This window comes from Schistocerca americana, chromosome X (genome assembly GCF_021461395.2).
Source record: "Schistocerca americana isolate TAMUIC-IGC-003095 chromosome X, iqSchAmer2.1, whole genome shotgun sequence".
NCBI lineage: Eukaryota > Metazoa > Arthropoda > Insecta > Orthoptera > Acrididae > Schistocerca > Schistocerca americana.
In genome coordinates this window covers 759,155,590-759,181,743 of record NC_060130.1, presented here as the reverse complement: position 1 = coordinate 759,181,743, position 26,154 = coordinate 759,155,590, and the positions used below count along the sequence as shown (strand labels likewise).

The window sequence follows — 26,154 nt, the reverse complement described above, 5'->3', positions numbered from 1 at the left end:
TATACCTGTAAACCACATAACATAAAATTTCAGTACTGACCTAGTGTATCTGAAAGCTCTCTTTCCAACAAACATTTCACTTTCTTCAAAAACTATGTATTTCAAAAAGTTCAAATCTTAAACTTTCTGTGTCCAAAAATGTATACTTTACTTAAATTACTTGTTAGTTTTTTCAGTTATTCCAATTAGAAAATGTCATTTTCCAGAATATTTTAGTAAAGTTTGTGAATCCCTATTCATATTCAGTTGCTCTCCCAAAACATAGAACTTATACTTTTGCCTATTTCTAACTATGCGACTATTGGTGGGTAGGTTGGTTGGTTGGTCGGTTGGTTGATTTAGGGGGAGAGGCCCAAACATGGAGGTCATTGGTCCCACCTGATTAAGGAAGGATGGCAAAGGAAGTCAGCAGTGCCATTTTAAAGGAACCATCCCAGAATTTGCCTGAATTGATTTAGGGAAATTTCGGAAACCTAAATCAGGATGGCCGGAAACAGTTTTGAACCATCATCCTCCCAAATGCGAGTCCAATGTGCTAACCACCACACCGTATCACTCAGCAACTATTAATTAAAGAAACTTATTTGCTGCCTATTTTATCCCTGTTCCTTTCAATTTTCCTGCCTTTTATGTCAATATCTAAAATGGAACAGCTTAGATTTTTACTTATTTGTGATTTTCTGTACTAAGCACATTTATAAATAGATGTTCCACACAAAGCCTGAGTGGGCTATCATTCTACCAGTATAGCCAGTATAGTATTCATTTTATTCAGTCAGCTTCCGATATGCAGTCAGTGTGACATTGCAGTAAAATTACTATGTTTGTTATGGGTGTTACCAACTGAAAAACTGTTAAGAAACTCATCGACTGTTTGAAATGCCGACATGTGTTATGTAAAATGTTAAAATGACTAAATACAAGCTGATCATTAGCTGTTTAAAGCAATAAGTACATTTAACTGAAGAAGTGAACTTCACTATGTTGTGGTATTCCATCACAATTTAATGTGAATAGACCTGTTAATTAGCTAAGGAATGTTTTTGTAAGTGAACATGCTCCTTAGTAGATCAGGCTTGGACTACACTCTGAAAGCAGCTGCTCAGTTAGCAGAGTATGTGTGGCATACACATGAGGGTAGAGTCTCTGATAATACTCTCTGTTCACTGAATGCTGGTCAGTTAGATGTAGTACAAGAAAGAACCATGTATAGGTGACCTGCAGCTTTATGAAGGGGATTAAGCATAATTGTAGATCAGGAAAAGGAAATTCATACCTGGCATTAATTAACTCTGGGCTAAGGTCTCAGAGTTAGTGCCACTTATTAATGTCAGAACCATGCTTCAAATGAAAAAAGTTGGCTCAAACGAGAAGTAAACAGCAGTGAAATATCCAACTCAGAATGGAACACATACCAAAAGTAGAGGCTGGATATTAGTGATGAAAGCATATTTCCTTCTGTAAAACACTGGAATATCTAATGAGATAAATACTGACTTAGACTGGAAGTGAGTCTGAAGGAAGTTAAACACCAAAGGCAGGACTGACATAATGATCAGTTGATGAGATAGCCCACTCATGAGTGGAATTTATTGGATTTACAGTCAAAAATTAGTCCAAACTTTTAAATTCATTGAATTTAGAAATGAAAATTAGTGACCAAAGGCCTAGAATATCATTAATTACTGGTAATACATAGAAATTTAAGAAAGGCAGAAGTAACTAGATAATTAAGAAGTGTATAATAACAGTGAAACTTTCTAAATGGAACAATATGTAAAATAAGGGAAAGGCTACCCATTACCTATAGACTGATGTGTGGAACATAGAAATATGCAACAGAAAACAGTATTCACACTAGCTTCTGAGTTCTTGACCTTCTTCTAATAAAAGTACACACATTTACAACCAAACAGACATCCAAATGTACACTCCTGTAGCCAGGGTAAGGTTCAGTCAGTCTCACCACAAAAAAAAAGCACTCCGTCTTCAGGCCACAAGTGGCCCACCGGGACCATCCGACCGCCGTGTCATCCTCAGGTGAGGATGCGGATAGGAGGGGCGTGTGGTCAGCACACCGCTCTCCCGGTCGTTATGATGGTTTTCTTTGACCGGAGCCACTACTATTCGGTCGAGTAGCTCCTCAATTGGCATCACGAGGCTGAGTGCACCCCGAAAAATGGCAACAGCGCATGGCGGCTGGATGGTCAACCATCCAAGCGCCGGCCACGCCAGACAGTGCTTAACTTCGGTGATCTCACGGGAACCGGTGTATCCACTGCGGCAAGGCTGTTGCCATAGTCTCAACGCAGGTGTGTACATTTGGGTGTCTGTGTAGCTCTGTGTGTGACTGTGTGTACTTTTACTACAAAAAGAGCAATAACTTGAAAGATAGTATGAACATTGTTTTCTGTTATATGTTTCTATGCTCCACACAACAGACCATATAGGTAAGTGGTTGCCTTTCCCTATTTTACGTAATAAGTGTGATAGGATAATCATTATCAACTACCTGAACAATCAGCAGCAAACACTCTACTCTGGGAAAAAGGATGTGGATGATCTCAGGCCTTAGAGGAACTTTGGCAGCAATTCAGACATATTGTATGCATGTCCCAGGTCAGTTGTTGCCATGGAAGAAAGACAATCCTGGGAAAGATCCACTATGTTCATTAAAGGTATCAGGAAACTGCTATGAAAGCAGAGGTGTGGATAGCAAAGTAAGGTGAGTAAATCTTAGGTGACAGACAAAACTGAATGAAATAAAGAATATGCAAGAAGAATTCAGTGAATTCAAAGACGACATTTTATCTTCCGAGTTTGAAAGGACTAAAAAGATTTGGTACTGGGTGAAGTCAGTCAACAGAACAAAGTCACCTGTCCAAATTCACATTGACCAAAATGGAAGACGATAAAACAAAGGCCAAAATTCTAAAGTCTGTTTTCTGAAATTACTTCAAAGATGATGATCATAATGCATTTCCTGTGTTCAGGCATCACACTGATGCAAAAATAATGGATACAAAAGAAAGTAAATGAAGAATTGAAAGCAGGAAAGACAGCTCAAACCAATTGACATTATAGGATGCCCATTAAATTCTATATTGAATATGCAGAAGAACTGCCCCTTTTTTTAATAGTAATTTACCATAATAATAATAATAATTATTATTATTACTATTATTATTACTAATAATAATTATTTGCCATAATAATAATAATAATAATAATTCCCGTGGAGGCCCGGGAAAAGAATAGGCCTCCGGTATGTTCTGCCAGTCGTAAAAGGCGACGAAAAGAACAAACCACTAATAGGGCTAACCTCCCTTTTAGTGTGATTACTTGGTTCAGGACAGAACTAAAGAAGCCTCGGACAAGCGCCGTCATGGTCGGGGACGACGCTTGAACCCTATGCCCGCCCACAATGGTAATGACACTGTTAGCCAACTGGAAAGTGATTCAAATCCAAATAGAGGTGTTTTTCCTGCAACCACCCTAGAAGGAAAACAAAGACAGAGGATGAGATGGTCAGATGAAGTTAATCGACACCTCATGTTCTATTATTACCAAGCAACAAACCTAGGAACCAACACAACTGGAGACAGATCACAAGTATACACAACATTTATTACCAGATACCCAGAATTAAAATTTTTAACAAAACAACGACTAGCTGATCAGATCCATGTAATAATCAAAAATAACAGGATACCCCAGTCAGAATTAGAAAACATCAAACAACAAGTACAACAAATACTGGAACAAAATAATGTGCAATCAGAAGAAGAAGAAAATACAGTAATGGACTCAAACATCCCAGAGCAAACAAACAAAGAACAACACGCATCAATTAAACAGTCAGAGGAAAACGAAACCTTAAGACAGCCACCAGAACAAGCACAAATAGAACACGCAGTGACACACATGTTAGATATAGAAGAAAAATTTCAGCTGACATATATAGAATACAAAGACACAAATACTGACATTACACCATTCTTATATAGACCGCCAAATAACCCACAAGTCAAAACAACAATAAAAACTATCAACACAATCATACACAACAAAATAAATGAAAACACAACTATGGAAGAGTTACAACTACTGGTTTATAGAGGAGCACTCACTACACTAAATATACACACTAGGCAGAGATCAGTACCAACCAACACACAGAAGAAACCCACAAAACCAGCATGGCAACACAGGCTACAGATCAGAATAGAAAAACTGAGAAAAGACATCGGACAGCTAACACAATTTATAAGAAATGAAATGTCAGAAAAAAAACGAAAAAGGTTAGGTAAAATCTCACAACAAGAAGTGATAGAGCAATTAGATGAAAAGAAGCAGAAATTACAAGCATTGGCCAAACGACGTAGAAGATACAAAAAAAGTGAAAATAGAAGGAAACAAAACCAAACATTCAACACAAACCAAAAGAAATTTTACCAGACAATAGATAACACACACATTAAAATAGACAATCCACCAAACATAACAGACATGGAACACTTCTGGAGCAACATATGGTCAAACCCGGTACAACGTAACAGGCATGCACGATGGATACAAGCAGAAACAGATACGTACAGGATGATACCAGAAATGCCTGAAGCGATAATTTTGCAACATGAAGTCACCCAAGCAATTAATTCTACTCACAATTGGAAAGCCCCTAGAAAAGATAAAATAGCAAATTTCTGGCTAAAGAAATTCACCTCAACACATTCACATCTAACTAAATTATTTAACAGTTACATTGCAGACCCATACACATTCCCTGATACACTTACACATGGAATAACTTATCTGAAACCTAAAGATCAAGCAGACACAGCAAACCCAGCTAAATATCGCCCCATAACATGCCTACCAACAATATACAAAATATTAACTTCAGTCATTACACAGAAATTAATGACACATACAACACAGAACAAAATTATAAATGAAGAACAAAAAGGCTGTTGCAAAGGAGCACGAGGATGTAAAGAGCAACTGATAATAGATGCAGAGGTGACATATCAAACTAAAACTAAACAAAGGTCGCTACACTATGCATACATTGATTACCAAAAAGCTTTTGATAGTGTACCCCACTCATGGTTACTACAAATATTGGAAATATGCAAAGTAGATCCTAAATTGATACAGTTCCTAAACATAGTAATGAAAAATTGGAAAACCACACTTAATATCCAAACAAATTCAAATAATATCACATCACAGCCAATACAGATTAAGCGTGGAATATACCAAGGAGACTCATTAAGTCCTTTCTGGTTCTGCCTTGCTCTGAACCCACTATCCAACATGCTAAATAATACAAATTATGGATACAATATTACTGGAACATACCCACACAAAATCACACATCTGCTATACATGGATGATCTAAAACTACTGGCAGCAACAAATCAACAACTCAACCAATTACTAAAGATAACAGAAGTATTCAGCAATGATATAAATATGGCTTTTGGAACAGACAAATGTAAGAAAAATAGCATAGTCAAGGGAAAACACACTAAACAAGAAGATTACATATTGGATAACCACAGCGACTGCATAGAAGCGATGGAAAAAACAGATGCCTGTAAATATCTAGGATACAGACAAAAAATAGGAACAGATAATACAAATATTAAAGAAGAACTAAAAGAAAAATATAGACAAAAACTAACAAAAATACTGAAAACAGAATTGACAGCAAGAAACAAGACAAAAGCTATAAATACTTGTGCTATACCAATATTGACCTACTCATTTGGAGTAGTGAAATGGAGTAACACAGACCTAGAAGCACTCAATACAATTACACGATCACAATGCCACAAATATAGAATACATCACATACATTCAGCAACTGAAAGATTCACATTAAGCAGAAAGGAAGGAGGAAGGGGATTTATCGACATAAAAAACCTACATTATGGACAGGTAGACAATTTAAGAAAATTCTTTATAGAACGAGCAGAAACTAGCAAAATACACAAAGCAATCACTCATATAAATACATCGGCTACACCACTGCAATTTCATAACCACTTCTACAACCCTTTAGATCACATAACATCAACAGATACGAAGAAAGTAAATTGGAAAAAGAAAACACTACATGGCAAGCACCCGTATCATCTAACACAGCCACACATCGATCAAGACGCATCCAACACATGGCTAAGAAAAGGCAATATATACAGTGAGATGGAAGGATTCATGATTGCAATACGGGATCAAACAATAAACACCAGATATTACAGCAAGCATATTATTAAAGATCCCAATACCACAACAGATAAATGCAGACTTTGCAAACAACAAATAGGAACAGTAGATCACATCACAAGTGGATGTACAATACTAGCAAATACAGAATACCCCAGAAGACATGACAATGTAGCAAAAATAATACATCAACAGCTTGCCTTACAACATAAACTTATAAAACATCATGTTCCCACATACAAGTATGCACCACAAAATGTACTGGAGAACGATGAATACAAATTATACTGGAGCAGAACCATTATACCAGATAAAACAACACCACATAACAAACCTGACATCATACTCACCAATAAAAAGAAGAAATTAACACAACTAATCGAAATATCCATACCCAATACAACAAATATACAAAAGAAAACAGGAGAAAAAATTGAAAAATACATCCAACTGGCTGAGGAAGTCAAGGACATGTGGCATCAGGATGAAGTTGACATTATACCAATTATACTATCAACTACAGGAGTCATACCACACAATATCCACCAGTACATCAATGCTACATCCAAACTTACATATACAACTACAGAAATCTGTAATTATTGATACATGTTCAATTACCCGAAAGTTCCTAAATGCAATATAACACATACCATACAGTTAAAAGGAAGTGACGCTTGATCAAGGTCCGCGTCACTTTCAATTTTTAACCAGACTTAATGTCTGAGAAAGTAAAGAAATAATAATAATAATAATAATAATAATAATAATAATAATTATTATTATTATTATTATGGTAAATTACTATTTAAGAAAGTGGCAGTTCTTCTGTATGGTTTCTGGATCAATAGAGCATGTCATGTGACTGGACAATGTTCAGGTCAATATGATAACCATGTTGGTCTGTTAAAAAAAAATGTGAATGTCATTCTTACTGGAGAGGCATTCTCAGAAATAAAGGTAGTGTCTGTTATACCTGATTTCAGTGCAATGGGGCCACCACTGTTCACAATTAATACGTAAATGATCTGGCAGCGAAATACTGCAGCTCTATGAGACTGTTTGCAGATGATACAGATGTGTACAACACATTTCAAATGTAATGTTCCTCAACAAATGAAAATATGTTACATAGTTTGACTACATAGTGAGCTATCAATCTCCTAAGTCAATCAGAACCATATTGTACGTAAGATTGTAGATAAAATAGCCACAATAATTTAATCTGGGTGAAGATAGATGTCAGACTCAGGTATTCTGGGAGAAACTATGAGGAAGGGTAATTCATGCACGAAAGGAGTGACTTAAAAGAACATTGCTTGACCAGTTCTTGAGCACTGTCCATTATTCTGGAATTCTTATAAAGGTTGGTTTAATGGAAGATAGACAAAAGACTCAAAGAACACCTTACAGTTCACTATAGATGTGTTAAGTCAGCTTGACATCCTTCCAAAATGGGTACAAAATAATTTAAATTCCTCTCTATATGAATAAGAAAGAGGTGAAATACCATTTCATAGCTCAAGTTGTTAATTTTAATGATATCTGACATTAAAACTATTGCTTACTGTACCTGTTACTAAACTGCCATCTCTCTGTTGATTTGAATCTCTTTGTTCTGAAACATCCATCATAAACTGTAGATCTGAACTGGGAGCCACAATGAATGGTTGTTTTAGAGGAGAGCTGATTCCATCGCCATCTTCACTTGTCATCTGAAATTAAGTTTCCTATCATCATTTTGTAAACATATATTAAAACATTTACATGTAATTTCCTGTGATGTTTATTAAGCTGTATAATCTCATAATGCCATCAATGGGCACTTTGTACTCATTAACATTTATATACTAAATAATTTCTCAGTTACTGTATAACAGAATCCTTAATATATTCAGTACAAGTGGAAGGGGGTAGAGTGTTGCAATTTAAGTATGAGTTATGATGTCATTTTATTTGCAGATTACATACTGATCCAGAAATGTGATACAATCCTAACATTTATGATATCTGTAGTTAGTCAGATTTTGTCACAGACAAGGTGAACAATACATCACTTTTTGTCTCTCTGTGGTGAAAAGATTTCTTAACCCTGCCCACCAGATCCAGGCACCTGGGCATTCAGTCTGCGATCTACTGAATACTTGCCTGAATTGTGGATGCACACAGATCAGCCATAACATCATTTTCACCCCTCCATTATGTAGGTTTGCTCGCCTTAATTGTGGGAAAGGCATTGATAGAATATTTGATTCCTATAATACAGGGTGGGGAAAATAAAAATGGCTCGAGCAAGTGGAGATGATTGGATGTGAATGTATGTATATAAACACACCCCATGAGGTTACATGCAACAGGATGCAGCAACTGCCCATGCAGCCAGCCAAACTTTGGATCACATTTATATGATATTCACACCTGATAGAGTTGTTAGCAGAGGTCAGTCTGGCCGCAGTCCTAGTTGGCCACTCAGGTTACCTGATCTGCCAGTGTGCAATTACTGTGTGTGGGGTGCACTATGAAATAGAAATCCACAAAATGCAAATACTAAGAAACTGACACTTCAGTTTTTTGAATTATGTATGACTTTTATCTTAATTACCTTTTTCTTTACCTGCAGCCTCTCTTTTTCAGTATGGTTTTTCACATGTTTCCTCAGAGAGCTTGGATCTGTGTAGCGTTTCGGGCAGCCAATCACTTGACATGCATAAGGTTTCTGAAATGAAAAATTCTTTATTAGTGAAGTGTGGTTTTCAATTTCATGAGTTATTTGAATTCAGTTATGAAAGCTAACATCAATAAATCTATGCCCACCTGTAATATCGAACCATTTATAATTTCAGTGCAAGGAAACAAAAGGCAAAGTATTGGATTTAATTATTTTGCCAAAAAAGTGAACAAAATAACAAGGAATTAAGGTAGATATAGTGTGACACAAATTTAGTTTTTCATTGATATTGGTATGATTTTTTTATCCAAAGGAGATGAAAAATATTGTGTTTTTTACATACCGTATCAAAGTGAGTTCTCTGATGTTTTGCTCTGTCAGAACTGTTACTAAAAGCCTTGGTGCACCCTGCATATTGGCATAAATAAGGCCTCTCTCCTGTGTGAGACCTCTGATGAATTTTGAGATTTTCGAGACGAGAAAATGCTTTGGTGCAATCTGAATACTGAAAGACAAAATGAAAATGACATTCTTCAGAATTATAAGGACTGACTGTGTTATTAATATGAAATTAAAGTTTATTAATTTGTGGTAATGGTTGAAAAATGCAATTTGGTCATTTTGGTACATCTTATGAACCATACTTGATATTACTTGCAGTTACATCATACTCTGGTATGGTGTATAGTTTTGCTAATGTTATCTTGTTTCTTTAAGTTTTATTATTTTTATAGCCATTGCATTAACTATGATCAGTGATTGTGACTTATATTAAGTGCAGAAAGTCAAAAGTACATTGTTTAGGATGTGTGTCACTTCTGTAACCTTTATGTTAACAACTGTACTGTATTGTACAATTTAAATCCCAACTGTCATGGAGTCACTTATGTTCAAAATTTTCAGTACATATTTTCATATTTTTATATTGTGGAATAGGTTTACATAAATGTTTATGGAGAAAATGATTGTGCACGATATGAATATGGATGATTATGTTTCTTGGTCATGTAAGTAATGCAAAACAATGTTTGGCTCCATCAGGAGAAGATACATACATGATACGGAAAACAGGAAAGCAACAAATTAAAAATTGTGCAAACATGACTCACTTCTTTCCCTTTTAATAATCTCCCAGTGGTTAGTTACTTTCACAGATAGACACAGACTTTAAGGTTGCACATGAATGAAATCAAAGAAGGTTTCTCCACAAACACCTTTCAAAGCCAAGTGTATAACCAATAGGCCTTCATGTTTCATTCAGTGGCACAAATACAGAAGAATTTCATAAATTATCAGATTAAAGCATTCTTAACAAAAAAAAAAATTGTTGCTGACATAGAATATTATATTTTAACAAATTGAACAGCATAATTCAATAGTAGTTATTGTCATATTTAAAAGTTCATATTCAGAAATCTCTTTTCCTACCATTCAGTTAATCAGGAGTGTAAATTTTTAATTGGAGCTCATGAAAATACAGTGAGAAACAATAAACAGCTTCAGTTCTAATTATTGTAATCTTATAAAAGAGAGGCAGTAGGAAGCCATTTGAGTCAGTCAGCAGGAGTTTGTGATGTGAGCAAGATCTGTGCTCAAAATTACTGCATAATGTATGCAGATGAATTATCACAAAGCACAAGTCGTAAAAGGTGACAAGTTTTACCTAAATTCTGTGTCTGAGAGTTTATGCAGTGACTGTTTTGTAGTCATTGATTGTGAATTCACAGTTAATGTCATGAATTGTGTTAATTTTCAATAATACATTCTGAAAACTGTGGCAATGGTACTGGACTGTGAACTATGTTATTTCCAAATGATATTTACTATGCACATAGTTTTTGTTTTGATATTACTATCTGTTTGGAAGTATAGTGTGATTATTGAACATGTTAATGATGTGCTTGCCACATGTAAACTTATGGGTCAGTTCACCATTAAATTACTGCACTCAATCAATCACAATATACGACATCAACAGTTTGTTGTATATGGCTTACCCTTTATATCTGCATAAATTTTAGTAAATGAGACTTAATCTGGCCACAAATTGTACACTTATTAATATCAAAGTGTAATGAAAGTATTTTGGACTTTATACCTGGTGTGGACAATATAATTTGAATTCACCTACATTTGACAGTCTCTTTTCAACTAGATTTGACAGAGGTGCAGCTACTGGAGGCATATTAGCACAGGTAAATAGGGTAATGTTACAAGCCTAACAGACAGTAAAATAGGCTTCACAGACAAACTGAACTCATTTCTGAATGACAGTTTCTTCTCCTGTATAGAGGAATTCCTGAATGTGTGATAATAATTGCACAAACTATTCTCAGGTGAAGTGTTGAGTATCACTGTGAAATTCCCACAATATTTCATCAGCACAATTAACTGACATCTTCAAGTACTATATTTCTAAAATTGACTCATTTCACATCATATCAAGAGATTGGAATTATCATCTGTGGATAATAAAAATAACAGAACTAAACATAACTGAATCACGTAATTTATACATGCACCCAGTGTTTGATTTGTGACGGTATGTGCTGGTACAACATATAGGTACCTCCATTCTCTTCCTCTACATTTCCCTTTTGAGATACTGAAAATATGCTACATTGTTCTCTAAGTTTTAGGTATTGTGATTATTGTTAATGATCTAAAATTTTTCTGATAAATTGATATCTGAAACGTACATGTCAGGATATTACTGTTTTCAAAATTAATACTTACTGGGCATTTGTTTGGTTTTTCTCCAGAGTGGACTCTCATATGTATCAGCAACTTGTATCTTGCATTAAAAGGTCTTGACCGCCTTGAACATCCTTGCCAGAAACATGAGAAATCTTCACCTTTCCTCATTTCTACATGACTCTTTTCAATATGGTTGACTAGTGACTCTTGATCCATAAAAACAGCATAGCAGTCAATCCAACGACATTCAAGGAGAGTTTCAGCTGTAAATAATGCAGAAAAATATTTACAGTTGGATAATTAATGACTACTTTATTTAAAATTGCATAGCTGAATGATATAATTTCACGACAAAGGCATAAAACTCCACAAATTATTTGAGCAATATTGAAAGTATAAGTTATCAGAATTTATTTACTAACCTGTTGTCTCATCATCTTCAGCAAGTTCAGAAGTAATTCTTTGTAATGACGTATTCTCACTTTCCAGTGTCCCAAGGAAAGGATCATGAGGGGGTCTGAGGCAATCAGGCAAATTTACATTCTTTGGATAGTGGCAATGATAGTTATCCTTTGAATGGTCAGCTGACAGCTGTATTTGATGAAAGGAAGGTAGTTGCTGTTTATTCAGTAAATTTGAAAGAATTTCACCCTTGTATTTAGGAAGAACAACCTGAAAGAGCAAATAATGATGTTTCAGTATTTTCTTACAAAGGTACCTCAGTGACCATATTGTAACACACAGGAGATGAAGTAGTGATGTAAAGAATGGCATTCATGGACAGCAGCTATGCAGATGAGGTCCTTGGAAAGAATTTTTGCTACTATGACTATATACATCCTTAAGCAGCAAAGTACATTGTTGTCTCAAGCAATTGTAAGAACTATTTGAAAAGGCTATGAAGGATTCCCTTACTTACCAGTGATAAATGACATTAATATTGATACACTGAAAGTTAGTTTATGTGTAAATGCTTGCATGACCTAATCTGTATCCAAAATCTAAAATTACAAATACACAATCCGACAAGGAGGTGTGACAAGTCATACAATAACAAACTTTTTTAAAAATACATTGCACTATACTGTTAAACAAAGACTTGCATGACTATAACAAAAAAGTAGGAACACTTACAAATACAAAGCAACAGCTGAAATTAAGGTGTAGTATCCATTTTTATAATAACTCTTTGCATTTCCAGCTTTTAAAAAGAAACTCAAACTTTACCTTAATCTAGCTAATCCATGTAACACTGCAGATAACTTAAACTTTGCATCAGAACAGCTAAACATTAATTTTACCTAAATTTGTTGACAGCTGTCACATTATCCAGACGCATGAGAGCGAGAGAGAGAGAGAGAGAGAGAGAGAGAGAGAGAGAGAGAGAGAGAGAGAGACTATACCACATAGGTGATGTTTTCTATTTGGACTGTAATACTTATTAATACCGCTACTTACTCAGGCAGCAAGTATTGGTTTATGCAGCCATTTTCAGTTGTTTACATATTTTAGTTCAACATGGTCATAAAAATCATGACTTATTATTATGCTACAGTAAATACACTATGCGACCAAAAGTATCCAGACACAACTAAAAACATTCGTTTTTCATATTAGGTGCATTGTGCTGCCACCTACTGCAAGGTACTCCACATCAGCAAACTCAGTAGTTACTAGACATCATGAGAGAGCAGAATGGGGCACTCCACAGAACTCACAGACTTTGAATGTGGTCAGGTGATTGGGTGTCACTTGTCATACATCTGTACGTGAGACCTCCACACTCCTAAACATACCTAGGTCCACTGTTCTTCATGTGATAGTGAAGTGAAAACGTCAAGGGATACGTACAGCACATAAGCATACAGGCCGACCTCGTCTGTTGACTGACAGAGACCGCTGACAGTTGAAGAGGGTAGTAATGTGCAATAGGCAGACATCTATCCACACCATCACACAGGAATTCCAAATTGCATCAGGATCGACTGCAAGCTCGATGACAGTTAGGTGGGAAGTGGGAAAACTTGGATTTCATGGTTGAGCGGCTGCTCATAAGCCACACATCATGCCAGTATATGCCAAAAGATGCCTCACTTGGTGTAAGGAACTTAAACACTGGATGATTGAACAGCGGAAAGATGCTGTGTGGAGTGACGAATCACAGTACACAATGTGGCGATACGATGGCAGTGTGCGGGTATGGCGAATGACCGGTGAACATCATCTACCAGCGTGTGTAGTGGCACCTGTAAAACTTGGAATCGGTGGTGTTATGGTGTGGTTGTGCTTCTCATGGAGGAGGCTTGCACCCCTTGTTGTTTTGCATGGCACTATCACACCACAGGCCTACATTAATGTTTTAAGCACCTTCTTGCTTCCCACTGTTGAAGAGCAATTCAGGGATGTCGATTGCATCTTTCAACACGATCAAGCACCTGTTCATAATGGATGGTCTGTGGCGGAGTGGTTACATGACAACAACAACCCTGCAATGGACTGACCTGCACAGAGTCCTGACCTGAATCCTACAGAACATCTTTGGGATGTTTTGGAACACTGACTTAGTGCCAGGCCTTACCGACCAACATCGATACCTCTCCTCAGTACAGCACTCCATGGAGAATGGGCTGCCATTCCCCAAGAAACGTTCCAGCACCTGATTGAATGTATGCCTGTGAGAGCGCAAGCTGTCGTTAAGCTAAGGGTGGGCCAACACCATACTGAATTCCAGCATTACTGATTTGGGGGGGGGGGGGGGGGGGGCATGAACTTGTAAGTCATTTTCAGCTAAGTGTCCAGATACTTTTGGTCACATAGTGTATTATGAAAAAGCAAATAACAGTAGATACAAATTAAGGTGTCATAGACATAAAAATAATAGCAAATTCATGAAAGTCTACAAACAGATAATGCAGTTATGGCTGCCTGTGTATTCCATTTATAATGTGATGATTTTCTCTCCATCCACATTACTGTGTTTCTTGAAGGCAAAAAACCAATCTGCTTTAAAAATGGATAAGAACTAAAGTAAATATGTATGACATCAGTAATATACAACTGTATATATTTATTCTCTACAAGCATATTGTTGGTTTATTCAATTACACTAAGATAGTTGTAAAATTAACCACAGACAAATAAATTACTTACTTTTTTGTTTTGTTTTTTTTGTTTACATGTAAATACAGTGCATGTCTTTCATGAACTATGAAGGACCAACAACATGACACATAAGCAAGCAGTTGGGAATTTGGTAATAGGAGATTGTATTTAGCTAGATCACAAAATGAGTTAGCAGATAAATATGAGGACATGCTGAAAAGTAATGCCTCTGAATTTTTTAGTCTGTTCTCAATGTTGGTCAAGGTATTACATCTCGTGCACATTATTCTGTTGGTCCATCTGATTTTCATCTGTTTACAGAACTTAAAGAACACTGCTACTGAAGAAGTGGTGCAAGAAGACATGAGGTTGTGGCTCCATCAACAAAGTCAAACATTTTGCAGAGACTGTATCAACAAACTTGTTTGATGCTGGGAGGAATGTGGTTGTCACCAGGGTGTCTGTGTTGAGAAATAAATATATAAACAAAAAGAATATAGATCTAGAAAGTTAATAAAGTCTGTTTTATTTAACAAGCCTTAAGAATTTTCACAGAAAACTTGGCGGCATTACTTTTCAGCATGCCCTCATTGCAGAACACAATTTTCAGAAAGTAATTTAAATCTAAAGTAGCATAACACAGAAGAATGTCCAGGTGTATGAACTGGTCATAAAGCTGAAAAAAGTGGAACAGCTTCAATTGAGGATTAGCTCTAACAAAAATTGAACATATGTAATAAATAAATTCTGACTATAATGACTGTTGATAGTTATTATTTAGGTGATGTTATATGGCTCATCAGATCTCAAAAATTTTTAAGAAAAGAATTGCTTTATGCATAGGTCACCTTTCTTGGAGATATGATACAAAAATGGGAATACAGTATTATTAAATCCATTTCTTGGCATTTCAGTCAGTATTTTCTATGATGCATCTATTTGTTCACCAACTCCCAACACCAAAAAATCATTTACCTTTTTATATGTGGTTCAAATATCTCTTATAATTTAGTTACATTCCAAGACCTGTCTATTGGCATACTGATATAAACAATATACTTTATTAAAGAACCACTGCAATAAAAGTTTATGATGAGTTCTTAGTATTGCTCTTTTTGTAAATGAAACTAAAGCCTCAGTATGCCGCCCTCCCCTCCCCCATCACCCAAGACAATAAAATCAGATACAAAAAGACAAGATGTGGCAGACATGCTTTAACCTGCATTGTGTAACACACGCAGGCTTTCTCTCAGAGGAACACTGCTCATGTAAAAGCAAAGTTTTACATTCAAGTTCTAACACACCATGAAGATTTAATCAGTGTATTTTCACCATTATAAAACTGAAGATGGCCAGAAAATTCTACACCAAAATATTACGGCAACAAGACTGACTTCTGGCAGTTTGTCCAACATTTTGTGGAAGAAGCTTTAACCTGGTTATCAGTTTCAGTGTACAGCACTGTTATTTTCACCACAGGATAAAGTTCAGTAAAATGAAACTTTAAATATATCTATTTAAAATTTTGAAGCTGATTGACTCTCTAGCACTATGACAATGCTCATCATCCTTCTGTGCTATTACCTTAGTGCTTTACTGTAAGTAAGAAAAAACATGGACTACTGAAGTTAGTGTTTATCTTGTAATTTGTTTACGAGTACTGTGAATATTTACTTGCCTGATTTGAAGATAGGGCTTCACATGTGTTGAATGGCTTATTTTCTATTAAGGTCATTGCCTCTGAACTATGTGAGTGCCCATTTACTGGCAAATTATTATTGTTGCTGTTGGAAATGAAACTCAGGCTTGGTGGGCTACAAGTGCTCCTTGCTGATAAGTGACCATAGCTGCCCATTGCACCTGTACTGCTGTGCTCCTGAAAGTGACTGAATGGTTAGTTTTGTGCAGTGCTAATACATAAGTGATTAAGTAAATGAATGATAATTGCTTGTAATTACATTGCTGTAAAATTGTAACTTTAATACCACAAAAATACAAAAAAATTATTTATTCAAGAGTATAATTTCACTTGAAATAAACTGTAAACTCAAGTTTAAAGTTTGTTAATGTTTATGAAAGTCCCTGAAGCAAAAAGTATGAAAAAGAACAATAAATTGATGCTTATAAGAAAACGATACAGGACTTAAATGGCAGCCAGAATGTGGTAATAACCTAGACTGACATGACAAAACTACTGACATATTTCCAACAGTATTATAAAGATTCTCATTTAGAGGTTGGCTTTTCTTATTACCAATAGTGACAACTACAAACAGGTACAGCATTGTCCCATGAGACTGACAGCTAACAGAGTGATGTTAAGAGTTTTCACATGTGATAATACTTAATCAAAGTATTTCAAGAGGTATTGTGGGATACTTCCTGGCCAGCTGCTTTGAGAGCAAAATTAACATTATGAGTAATGACTGCTGGGGAATACTGATGCAAAGTTTACTGATTGAAAAGATCTCTCCTAGTTGCAACTACAGGGTGTTTCAAAAATGACCGGTATATTTGAAACGGCAATAAAAACTAAACGAGCAGCGATAGAAATACACCGTTTGTTGCAATATGCTTGGGGCAACAGTACATTTTCAGGCGGACAAACTTTCGAAATTACAGTAGTTACAATTTTCAACAACAGATGGCGCTGCAAGTGATGTGAAAGATATAGAAGACAACGCAGTCTGTGGGTGCGCCATTCTGTACGTCGTCTTTCTGCTGTAAGCGTGTGCTGTTCACAACGTGCAAGTGTGCTGTAGACAACATGGTTTATTTCTTAGAACAGAGGATTTTTCTGGTGTTGGAATTCCACCGCCTAGAACATAGTGTTGTTTCAACAAGACGAAGTTTTCAACGGAGGTTTAATGTAACCAAAGGACTGAAAAGCGATACAATAAAGGATCTGTTTGAAAAATTTCAATGGACTGGGAACGTGACGGATGAACGTGCTGGAAAGGTAGGGCGACCGCGTACGGCAACCACAGAGGGCAACGCGCAGCTAGTGCAGCAGGTGATCCAACAGCGGCCTCGGGTTTCCATTCGCCGTGTTGCAGCTGCGGTCCAAATGACGCCAACGTCCACGTATCGTCTCATGCGCCAGAGTTTACACCTCTATCCATACAAAATTCAAACGCGGCAACCCCTCAGCGCCGCTACCATTGCTGCACGAGAGACATTCGCTAACGATATAGTGCACAGGATTGATGATGGCGATATGCATGTGGGCAGCATTTGGTTTACTGACGAAGCTTATTTTTACCTGGACGGCTTCGTCAATAAACAGAACTGGCGCATATGGGGAACCGAAAAGCCCCATGTTGCAGTCCCATCGTCCCTGCATTCTCAAAAAGTACTGGTCTGGGCCGCCATTTCTTCCAAAGGAATCATTGGCCCATTTTTCAGATCCGAAACGATTACTGCATCACGCTATCTGGACATTCTTCATGAATTTGTGGTGGTACAAACTGCCTTAGACGACACTGCGAACACCTCGTGGTTTATGCAAGATGGTGCCCGGCCACATCGCACGGCCGACGTCTTTAATTTCCTGAATGAATATTTCGATGATCGTGTGATTGCTTTGGGCTATCCGAAACATACAGGAGGCGGCATGGATTGGCCTCCCTACTCGCCAGACATGAACCCCTGTGACCTCTTTCTGTGGGGACATTTGAAAGACCAGGTGTACAGCCAGAATCCAGAAACAATTGAACAGCTGAAGCAGTACATCTCATCTGCATGTGAAGCCATTCTGCCAGACATGTTGTCAAAGGTTTTGGGTAATTTCATTCAGAGACTACGCCATATTATTGCTACGCATGGTGGATATGTGGAAAATATCGTACTATAGAGTTTCTCAGACCGCAGCACCATCTGTTGTTGAAAATTGTAACTACTGTAATTTCGAAAGTTTGTCTGCCTGAAAATGTACTGTTGTCCCAAGCATATTGCAACAAACGGTGTATTTCTATCGCCGTTCGTTTAGTTTTTATTGCCGTTTCAAATATACCGGTCATTTTTGAAACACCCTGTAATTTCATATAACCAGCCATCATTCTAGTGCAAATAAAATGGCTTTTGAAATATCATCTTCTATCAGACTGCTTGTGTTGTGCCTATTATAGGCCAAAGTATGAACTGTTCATTGTTTACTCATTTTAAGTACCTCACTGCTGAATTTAAAAAAAACTATGTACACATCATGGACTCAAATGAAAGATGGTTGTCACTCCAGAACCTTAAGTAGCACCTCTTTGATTTTATGTTGGTTGCTAGTTGGCTAGTTATCAGTCTTGACTTAATGTCATGATGTGTAGAAGATCATATAGCCCTTTCTGTTGTTTAATAAAATACTGAATTTGTGCCAGAATATGGTTATATTGATCTGAAACTTAAGTCATAGTAATGTAGTGGCATGAGTATGATTAACTTCATCATAGTAAAGCTGAGGAACAAGAAACTAGAATCAAATGTTGACACAGTCTGGTAAAGAAGTGCAACTATATTGATATCATACTATAAGAATTAAAATGGAAAGGAAGATCAGAAACTATACTAAATGTACATACCATCATATTTATAATAAAAATGTTTTGTAGTCATGAAGAAAATTATAATGGAATGCAATGGCTATTTGACATGCATGTACATCACATATAGTTAGGCAAACTTCTGTTCAAAAAATATGAAAAAAGTGTCCTATGGTTTGAGTATTTCAAAGAAACCTTAGACCAGCCCAACCCACTGCATGCTTAAAACTTCAAAAATGAGTACAACATGCAAGAACTAATGGTAAAAGCAGAGGTGTGCACAGTGATCACAATTCTTGAAAACAATGAAGTAGCTAGAAAACAATGAAGTAGCTAGGTAAGTTACAGAAAACTGGGGGCATAACATCAGAGTTAAACTACTGAAGAAGGTTAATGTAACTGAATGTACAAACTGGAGAGATATCACACTCCTCTCAAAGCCAGGCAGAGTCTGCTGACTCATTCTTCTAAAAACAAAACAAGCTGCAGATTGTTCATTATGAGAAGAACAGGCTGACATTTGAAGTGGGAAATCCTACTCTGAACAAATGTTTGTTCTGTGGAATGTAATAGAACAATACATAGAATTCAGCTGCCCACTGCCCCTAAACTTTGTTGATTTTAAAAATGCTTTTGACAGTATATACTGAGAGTCATTGTGGAATATTGTAAGGTTATATGGAATTCCTGACCGCCTCACTGATGTTTCCAGAAACCTATATCAAAACTCAAGTTGCTGTATAAAAACAGATTATGGGAACACCACTTTCTTTAGGATACTGACAGGTGTTAGACAAGGATGCATTTTGTTATCATTCCTTTGTATATTTGTCACAGACTTCATAATGAGAAAAGCTGTAGATAACTCCAGTATGGACATATGTTTCAATGAGCAGTTTACGCTTATGGAACTAGATTTGGCTGATGACATCATTCTTGTGGCAGAAACACCACAAGGTTTATAGCTAATGACTACCAAATTTGATGGAATGGCCAGTTCTGTAGGGCTACCAATAAATGCTGATAAGCCGAATTCAATCTTCACAAAAACTGGTAAGATATCTACTCAAAATATAGTGCAACAGAAGGTACTACAAGATGCTGACCCATTTCTGTTGCTCAGCAGTGTTATCTGTAACAATGAGGATGTAGATGCAGACATCAGCAGCAGAACTGGGAAAGCCTCTGGAGCCTTCCAAAGAATGTGATCTATATAGCAATTAGACTCAATAAGTATGTCCATAAAGCTTCATCTGTACTCCTCTATCATCCTACCATTGGTCTTATAAGCATGGGAGACCTGGAAAATGTCAGTAAAATCAGCAAAAAAGCTCAATGTTTTTCACCAAATATACTTGAGGTGGATTTTGAAGATCTGTGTTTCAAATGATGAAGTGCAGAGAAGTGGTCTTCGCAACCAAAATGAAAGCTTGCGGGTTACGTTCTAGATGAGAAAGATGAGTGTCCACAACTCAGCACTGCTGTGGAAACCAACAGATGATACTGAAGCAGAGGAAGACCTCATAACACCACAAAATAAACACATGCAAAGCATTTTAAACTCATGGGCATGAAATGGGAGGGAGCTGGAGAGATGGCAGCTGATAGAGTTTACTGAAGGGGGGGGGGGGGGGAAATCTTAGTTGCTGAGTATGAACTGTCCATCAATGCATGACCTAGAATCAAATATGATTGCTCATATCTGTGCATAAGTATACACACATTTGTGAATAAGGTGAAACCCCTATTTTACGTTTTCATGCTGTCTAGACTTAAGAAACCCAAAGTTGAGGAAAATTCTGAATCAAGTGAAATGTTAACCCCCCCCCCCCCCCCTCACAAAGTACAAGCAGAACACATGTACTTGGCATATATGATTAAAAATTGCTATCCTCTCCCAGACTTTACATAAAATTTTTCTAAGTGAAGAAATTAAATGTACAATACAATGATTATACAATAATTTGTGGTAATCGATACAATCAGTTCTTAGAAAATCACAGATGTGTACTCATCAAAAAATTGAAATTGGTATCTGGGTACAAGGTAATCAACCTATTTTCTGACATGCCAGAACCACAAATTATATGCTCAAAACATGTGTTTTTGAGAGATCATCCTATATGCTCACACAGAAAAAAGCAAACATTGATGAACACGTTGAATTAAACCAAAAACATCACTGCATCTAATTGGTTAAACCACAAGCATAAATGTGGACATCTGCTTAATGACAAATTTTGTCACCATTGCTGTTATTGTTTAACACTTTTCTTACAAGCCACACTTCATATGCTCACCAATGTTAAAGTGTTTTTTTAGGCTTGATGAGAAAAACAGAGATGTGAGAAAATGAGTTTACTTCCCCAATTGACGTTACTAGCTTATCAAAAGTCAGTTCAGTGAATTTCTGTACACTGTGTAAGAAATAAATTTGGAAGAAAACTCAGGTGTTAAAGTTTTGCTTCGTGCCCTCTATCACTGCTGCCATTCTTTACAATCTACAGTGTGTGGTATGTGTGATGCAAAGTATATAAGTGAGTAGTGTATGTAGTTGTTACAACTGTATCACGTCAGCTTTGCATATGAAAACCTTTAAAATGTGCTATTACAAAACCCTTGATCTATTTCCATGTGACATCTCTTCCACAGCACATCATCTGCATGACAAGCATATTTTCAGCACTTCACAAAATGCTTTCACCCCTGCCTGCATTCCGGTCATTGCAGTGTCGCTCCCCCTCTGCACACATCCAGTAGGTGAGCTCATTTTACGTGTTTTAGTGTGATGTGGAGGCTGCACTGGCTATTGGATGACTTAACAAATCGCCAGCCAATAAGAGTTCACTATCCAAAAATGGGCAACATTTCCTCGATCATGACCAAGCATGTTCTTTGAGATTCAATGGTTGAATTTAAAAGGTTGACAATTGATATTGTTGCTGAATACATCACATCAGGAATACATGCAAAAAGATGAGACTGAGCTATAACTGGCACAAAAAGAGGTGGTGGCTAGGCCCCTTCATCACATATTGGCTTGGTGCAGAACACTTCGCATTGACTGTCTTGTTTTTCTATTAACATTGCAACTTGCAAGTGTGTTGGCAGCAGCAGTCATGGATTATGTCTGCATTTCCTCTCTCAAGTCTTCCCTCTCCACAATGGCCTAAATTACCCCCTTAACTTTGCCTCCATCGATGTTGCAAATTATTTGTCTTTTGTGGTACCTATAACTCAGTCAGTCACATCACATGTCAATAGGAAGAAAATGGGATGAAGTTGAGTGAGACATTGAGTAAGAACTTAAAATCAAGGTAAACCTTACTAGAAAGAAATGTAAAATAGAGAAATTTTTAGCATTGATCTGATGGCTTTTTCACAGAGACTATGAACTTATGATGTAGAATCATAAAAAATGTAAAATTGGAGAACGTAAAATTGGAGTTCCATTGTAGTAGCACCTGAGAAAAATCACCCAAATGGCACACGGAGAATGTGTAGAACAGTGCACCAGAATTAAATGAATAAGATTTAAGAGCAATGCTGCACATGTGTGCCTCTTATGTTAGCAAGGTCTTATCAGTCTAATCAATAACAAACCATTGAACAGCAAGTACTAGTATGTCTCATTTACATCTAATGCAAAATATCTGTTTGTGAGTGGGTGGAAGTTCACATGGTAATGGGTTTGTCATACTGCGAAATTGTTCTCTATCAAGGACTGTTTTTACAACAGTGATAAATGTGTAGAACAATAAGATAGAAAAGGGATGTAAGGAGCAATGACTTGATACTAGACCATGTAATGTGACTACATGTCTGGAGTAGACCATAAAGCTTTGTCAGTAATGATGGCCAATGTTGGAGCAATGTGGTGTGTGTTGTGATTGTAATTATGGTTCAATATATTTTACTCCAACTGTCATGATAACAGACAAGTATCATTTTATCTTGGCCTCTGGTGATGACCACATATTTGCTATATCCTTAGAGCAGGGTTGCAGTCAACCAACCAACAGAAGAGAGTAGCACAACACACCTAAATTAAGGCACTGTGGCAGTTTGGGGTACCATTAGAGTCAGTATCAACAATTGCAACATCATAGATGTCTTAAGCCTCAGATACTTGTCATCATTCAGGCAATTTCACAAACAACATTTCAGTGTGACATTGTCACATTTGGTAATAAATATGCAAGCCTTGTTCAAAGAATGATGGAAATAGCTGCATAAATTATTTTCATATTTACCCACCTAACATGCCTGGGTTTGGTTGGATACTTATTTGTTCAATCCTCCAAAAACTACTTTTGATGATTTGTGAATTCACCCAAAAACTACATGGCTGGAGACATTGCATGACTCAGTCCAGGTTCTTTTCTAATGCATGCAATTATGCTTACAGGCTCTGATGGCAGCATCTTTGGGCATGTCATACTCTGTTCACAAAATAGAAAAATAGACACAGTTCTATAACCCTAATCACTTTTGTATTGGCATAAAGTTATCTTCATTGAGAGGTATCTGTCTTGCTGAAATTTTCACAAATGGAAGTTCATTTAACAGCTTTTCAAAATACTTGGTTGATCTCTTTATGACATTCCCTGGCAGTACTGAGCTAAATTTGGTACCTATAATATGAAATATAATACTCTTGATGGTGTGTTTTGTGATTTTTCAATACACAGTTAATAAGATCTAGTAAGAAGCATTGTGCACAATGATTCTCCTGTGGTACAGATGATAAAGCTTTTTCAATGGCATGAACATATACTTTAAAAAACTGTTTAATAATGTATAAAATTATAAAATACTTTTCAAAAATCTTTTCCACTCCATTGACTGGCGCAACAATTGTTATGAATTATTTCAGGAAGGAAACAGTCTTTGTTGCAACCAAGACTTTCTGAAATATTGTTTTTATACTTACTGTTTCCCAACTATAGATGACTTATCAGTTATATATGGTAATTACATCAACTGATACATTTCTGGTGGTGTTAACACATTATAAACAAGACAATAGTATTGTATATTACCTGTATTGTTGATGATCCCAGAAGACTTGTAGAGGAATGCCTAATTATACTGTTCAAGTTTATGCTATCATTTCTAAAAGAAAAGGAAGTTCTTCTTGAATCAGTATTATGGATATTCCAAGACGAAAATTTTAAGTCTGTACTTTCGTTGTCCATACCATCAACAACAGTTTCTTCACAAAGACTTTGGGTATTTGAACTAGTTCTTTTCTCCTGCAGCACATTTGGAGCAATGGTAATGTGTTGTTTTGATGTAGTTGAGGGTACATCTACATTTTGACAAGGAAGCGATGTTTCACTGTTGCTGTCTTCCAGAGAATAGTTGTGAACCTCTGTTACACCTGAATCAGAAATTACTGAAATTTCAGATACACCATCAAATGATACTGAGAAATTTTCACAAAATGACGATACTTCATCCACAGAATAATCAGAAGTGTCATTTAAAAATGGGCTTTTGCTCTTGATTAAGGTAGTAGGAAATTCACTGCACACTAGCTCACGTAGATATAATGAACAATCTTCCTGTGAGAGGAATGATGGAATTGTCGTTGTATTGTCCAAAAGTGGCGTATGGTAATCCATCTTATCCTCTACAGACACATTGAAATCTTGTTCAAAAAACTCGTTTTGTGTGGGTGTGAGTAAAGCTGTTGAGCATGTCTGTGGTCCACACTCCTCTCTAACATCTTCAGACGCAGTGCGTACTGGAATAGCATCTGGAATCAGGCTGAAGAATGATGCAGTATCTTGTGGTGCCTGACTAAAAGATGAGTACACAGTTGGTGAGAAGCTCAATGTAGGTGATGCACACGATGTTAAAGAATGATGCAGTCCTCTGGATGACATCTGACTTTCTGCTGGAGTTGCTGGATCCAGATGCATGTTTCATGTCAGACAGAACCTGTGAAAGAAGATGTCAACTATAGTGTCAACCATTAAGAAAATTACTATCACAGATTTCAGTTATTATACAACAAAATACTGAGCGTGTTTGTAACCATATTTTTACTGCTGTGAAGTTCAAGGCCAGTTTGAGGTATTGAAAGTTTGTATTGCATTCAGATACCGTATAAAGTACCTCAGTCTCCCAACATGCTGAGACAACAATTTCTTTAAACAGAAATAAATAAGAAAGTATTTCAGACATACTTGTGGAAAATTTTTCCACGGGCTGCTACATTTACCAGTTCTGTTGCTGATTACTTTTCAATCCTTACCAAACCTGATGGAGTAAGTTATCTCTAACGACATAAACATTGGTGTTGTACTCTATAGAATATCTTCATTTTCATTTTGTTTTACAACATTTCTGATAGTTTTTCCTTAATTAATTCACTGATGGAGTGAGGGAAGAATGATTGCTCTGTGGGAGTGATACTAATGAGTGAGAGCGGAGAGTGGGAAGGGTGATGGGATTGTACAAGGGGGCTGCAAATCATGCCCATAGCACTTGACCGGGTATATACACCTCATGTGCAGTATCAAATAATGGGCACCTCAGAGAAATGGGCTAGTATTGGCTAGATGCAAGTTTGATTAACCCAGGGTTCCCAACCAAATGGAGGTCTAGCGTGCATCGCCAGACCTCTGTACAGATAAACTTTGGCCATGCGTCAGTCTCCACTGTGTGGCATGATCGTATGATCGTGGAAAGTTGTGTGCCACAGGGAATGGAATTTTTGAATTAACTTTCAGTATTGTGAGGATGGTACAAATCTCTAAAAAAAAAAAAAAAAAAAAAAAAAGCTCTTCGCTTGAAAGTGTGTTCATTGCGATGGCTCGGATGTTGGGGTGATGCACAGTCCTGGAAGCACCTGCTGTGCTAAAGTTGTATTAGCTTGTCCAGAAAAGGTGACACTTTTACTGGATTGATCGT

At 36.7% G+C, this 26,154-nt stretch overlaps 1 protein-coding gene across 1 annotated transcript in view; it reads right to left on the bottom strand.

Annotated features, from left to right (window-relative positions):
* Window positions 1–26,154, bottom strand: part of LOC124555435 (transcriptional activator GLI3-like) — a 47,412-nt gene that overhangs the window by 8,331 nt on the left and 12,927 nt on the right. The window contains exons 2-8 of the mRNA XM_047129345.1: window positions 24,276–25,179; window positions 16,380–16,577; window positions 12,022–12,271; window positions 11,639–11,862; window positions 9,246–9,407; window positions 8,837–8,950; window positions 7,808–7,949 (exon numbers count right to left, since the gene is read on the bottom strand). Of these exons, the coding sequence (XP_046985301.1) occupies window positions 7,808–7,949; window positions 8,837–8,950; window positions 9,246–9,407; window positions 11,639–11,862; window positions 12,022–12,271; window positions 16,380–16,577; window positions 24,276–25,160 (1,975 nt within the window). The 5' untranslated portion in view covers window positions 25,161–25,179. The remainder of the gene's footprint in view (window positions 1–7,807; window positions 7,950–8,836; window positions 8,951–9,245; window positions 9,408–11,638; window positions 11,863–12,021; window positions 12,272–16,379; window positions 16,578–24,275; window positions 25,180–26,154) is intronic.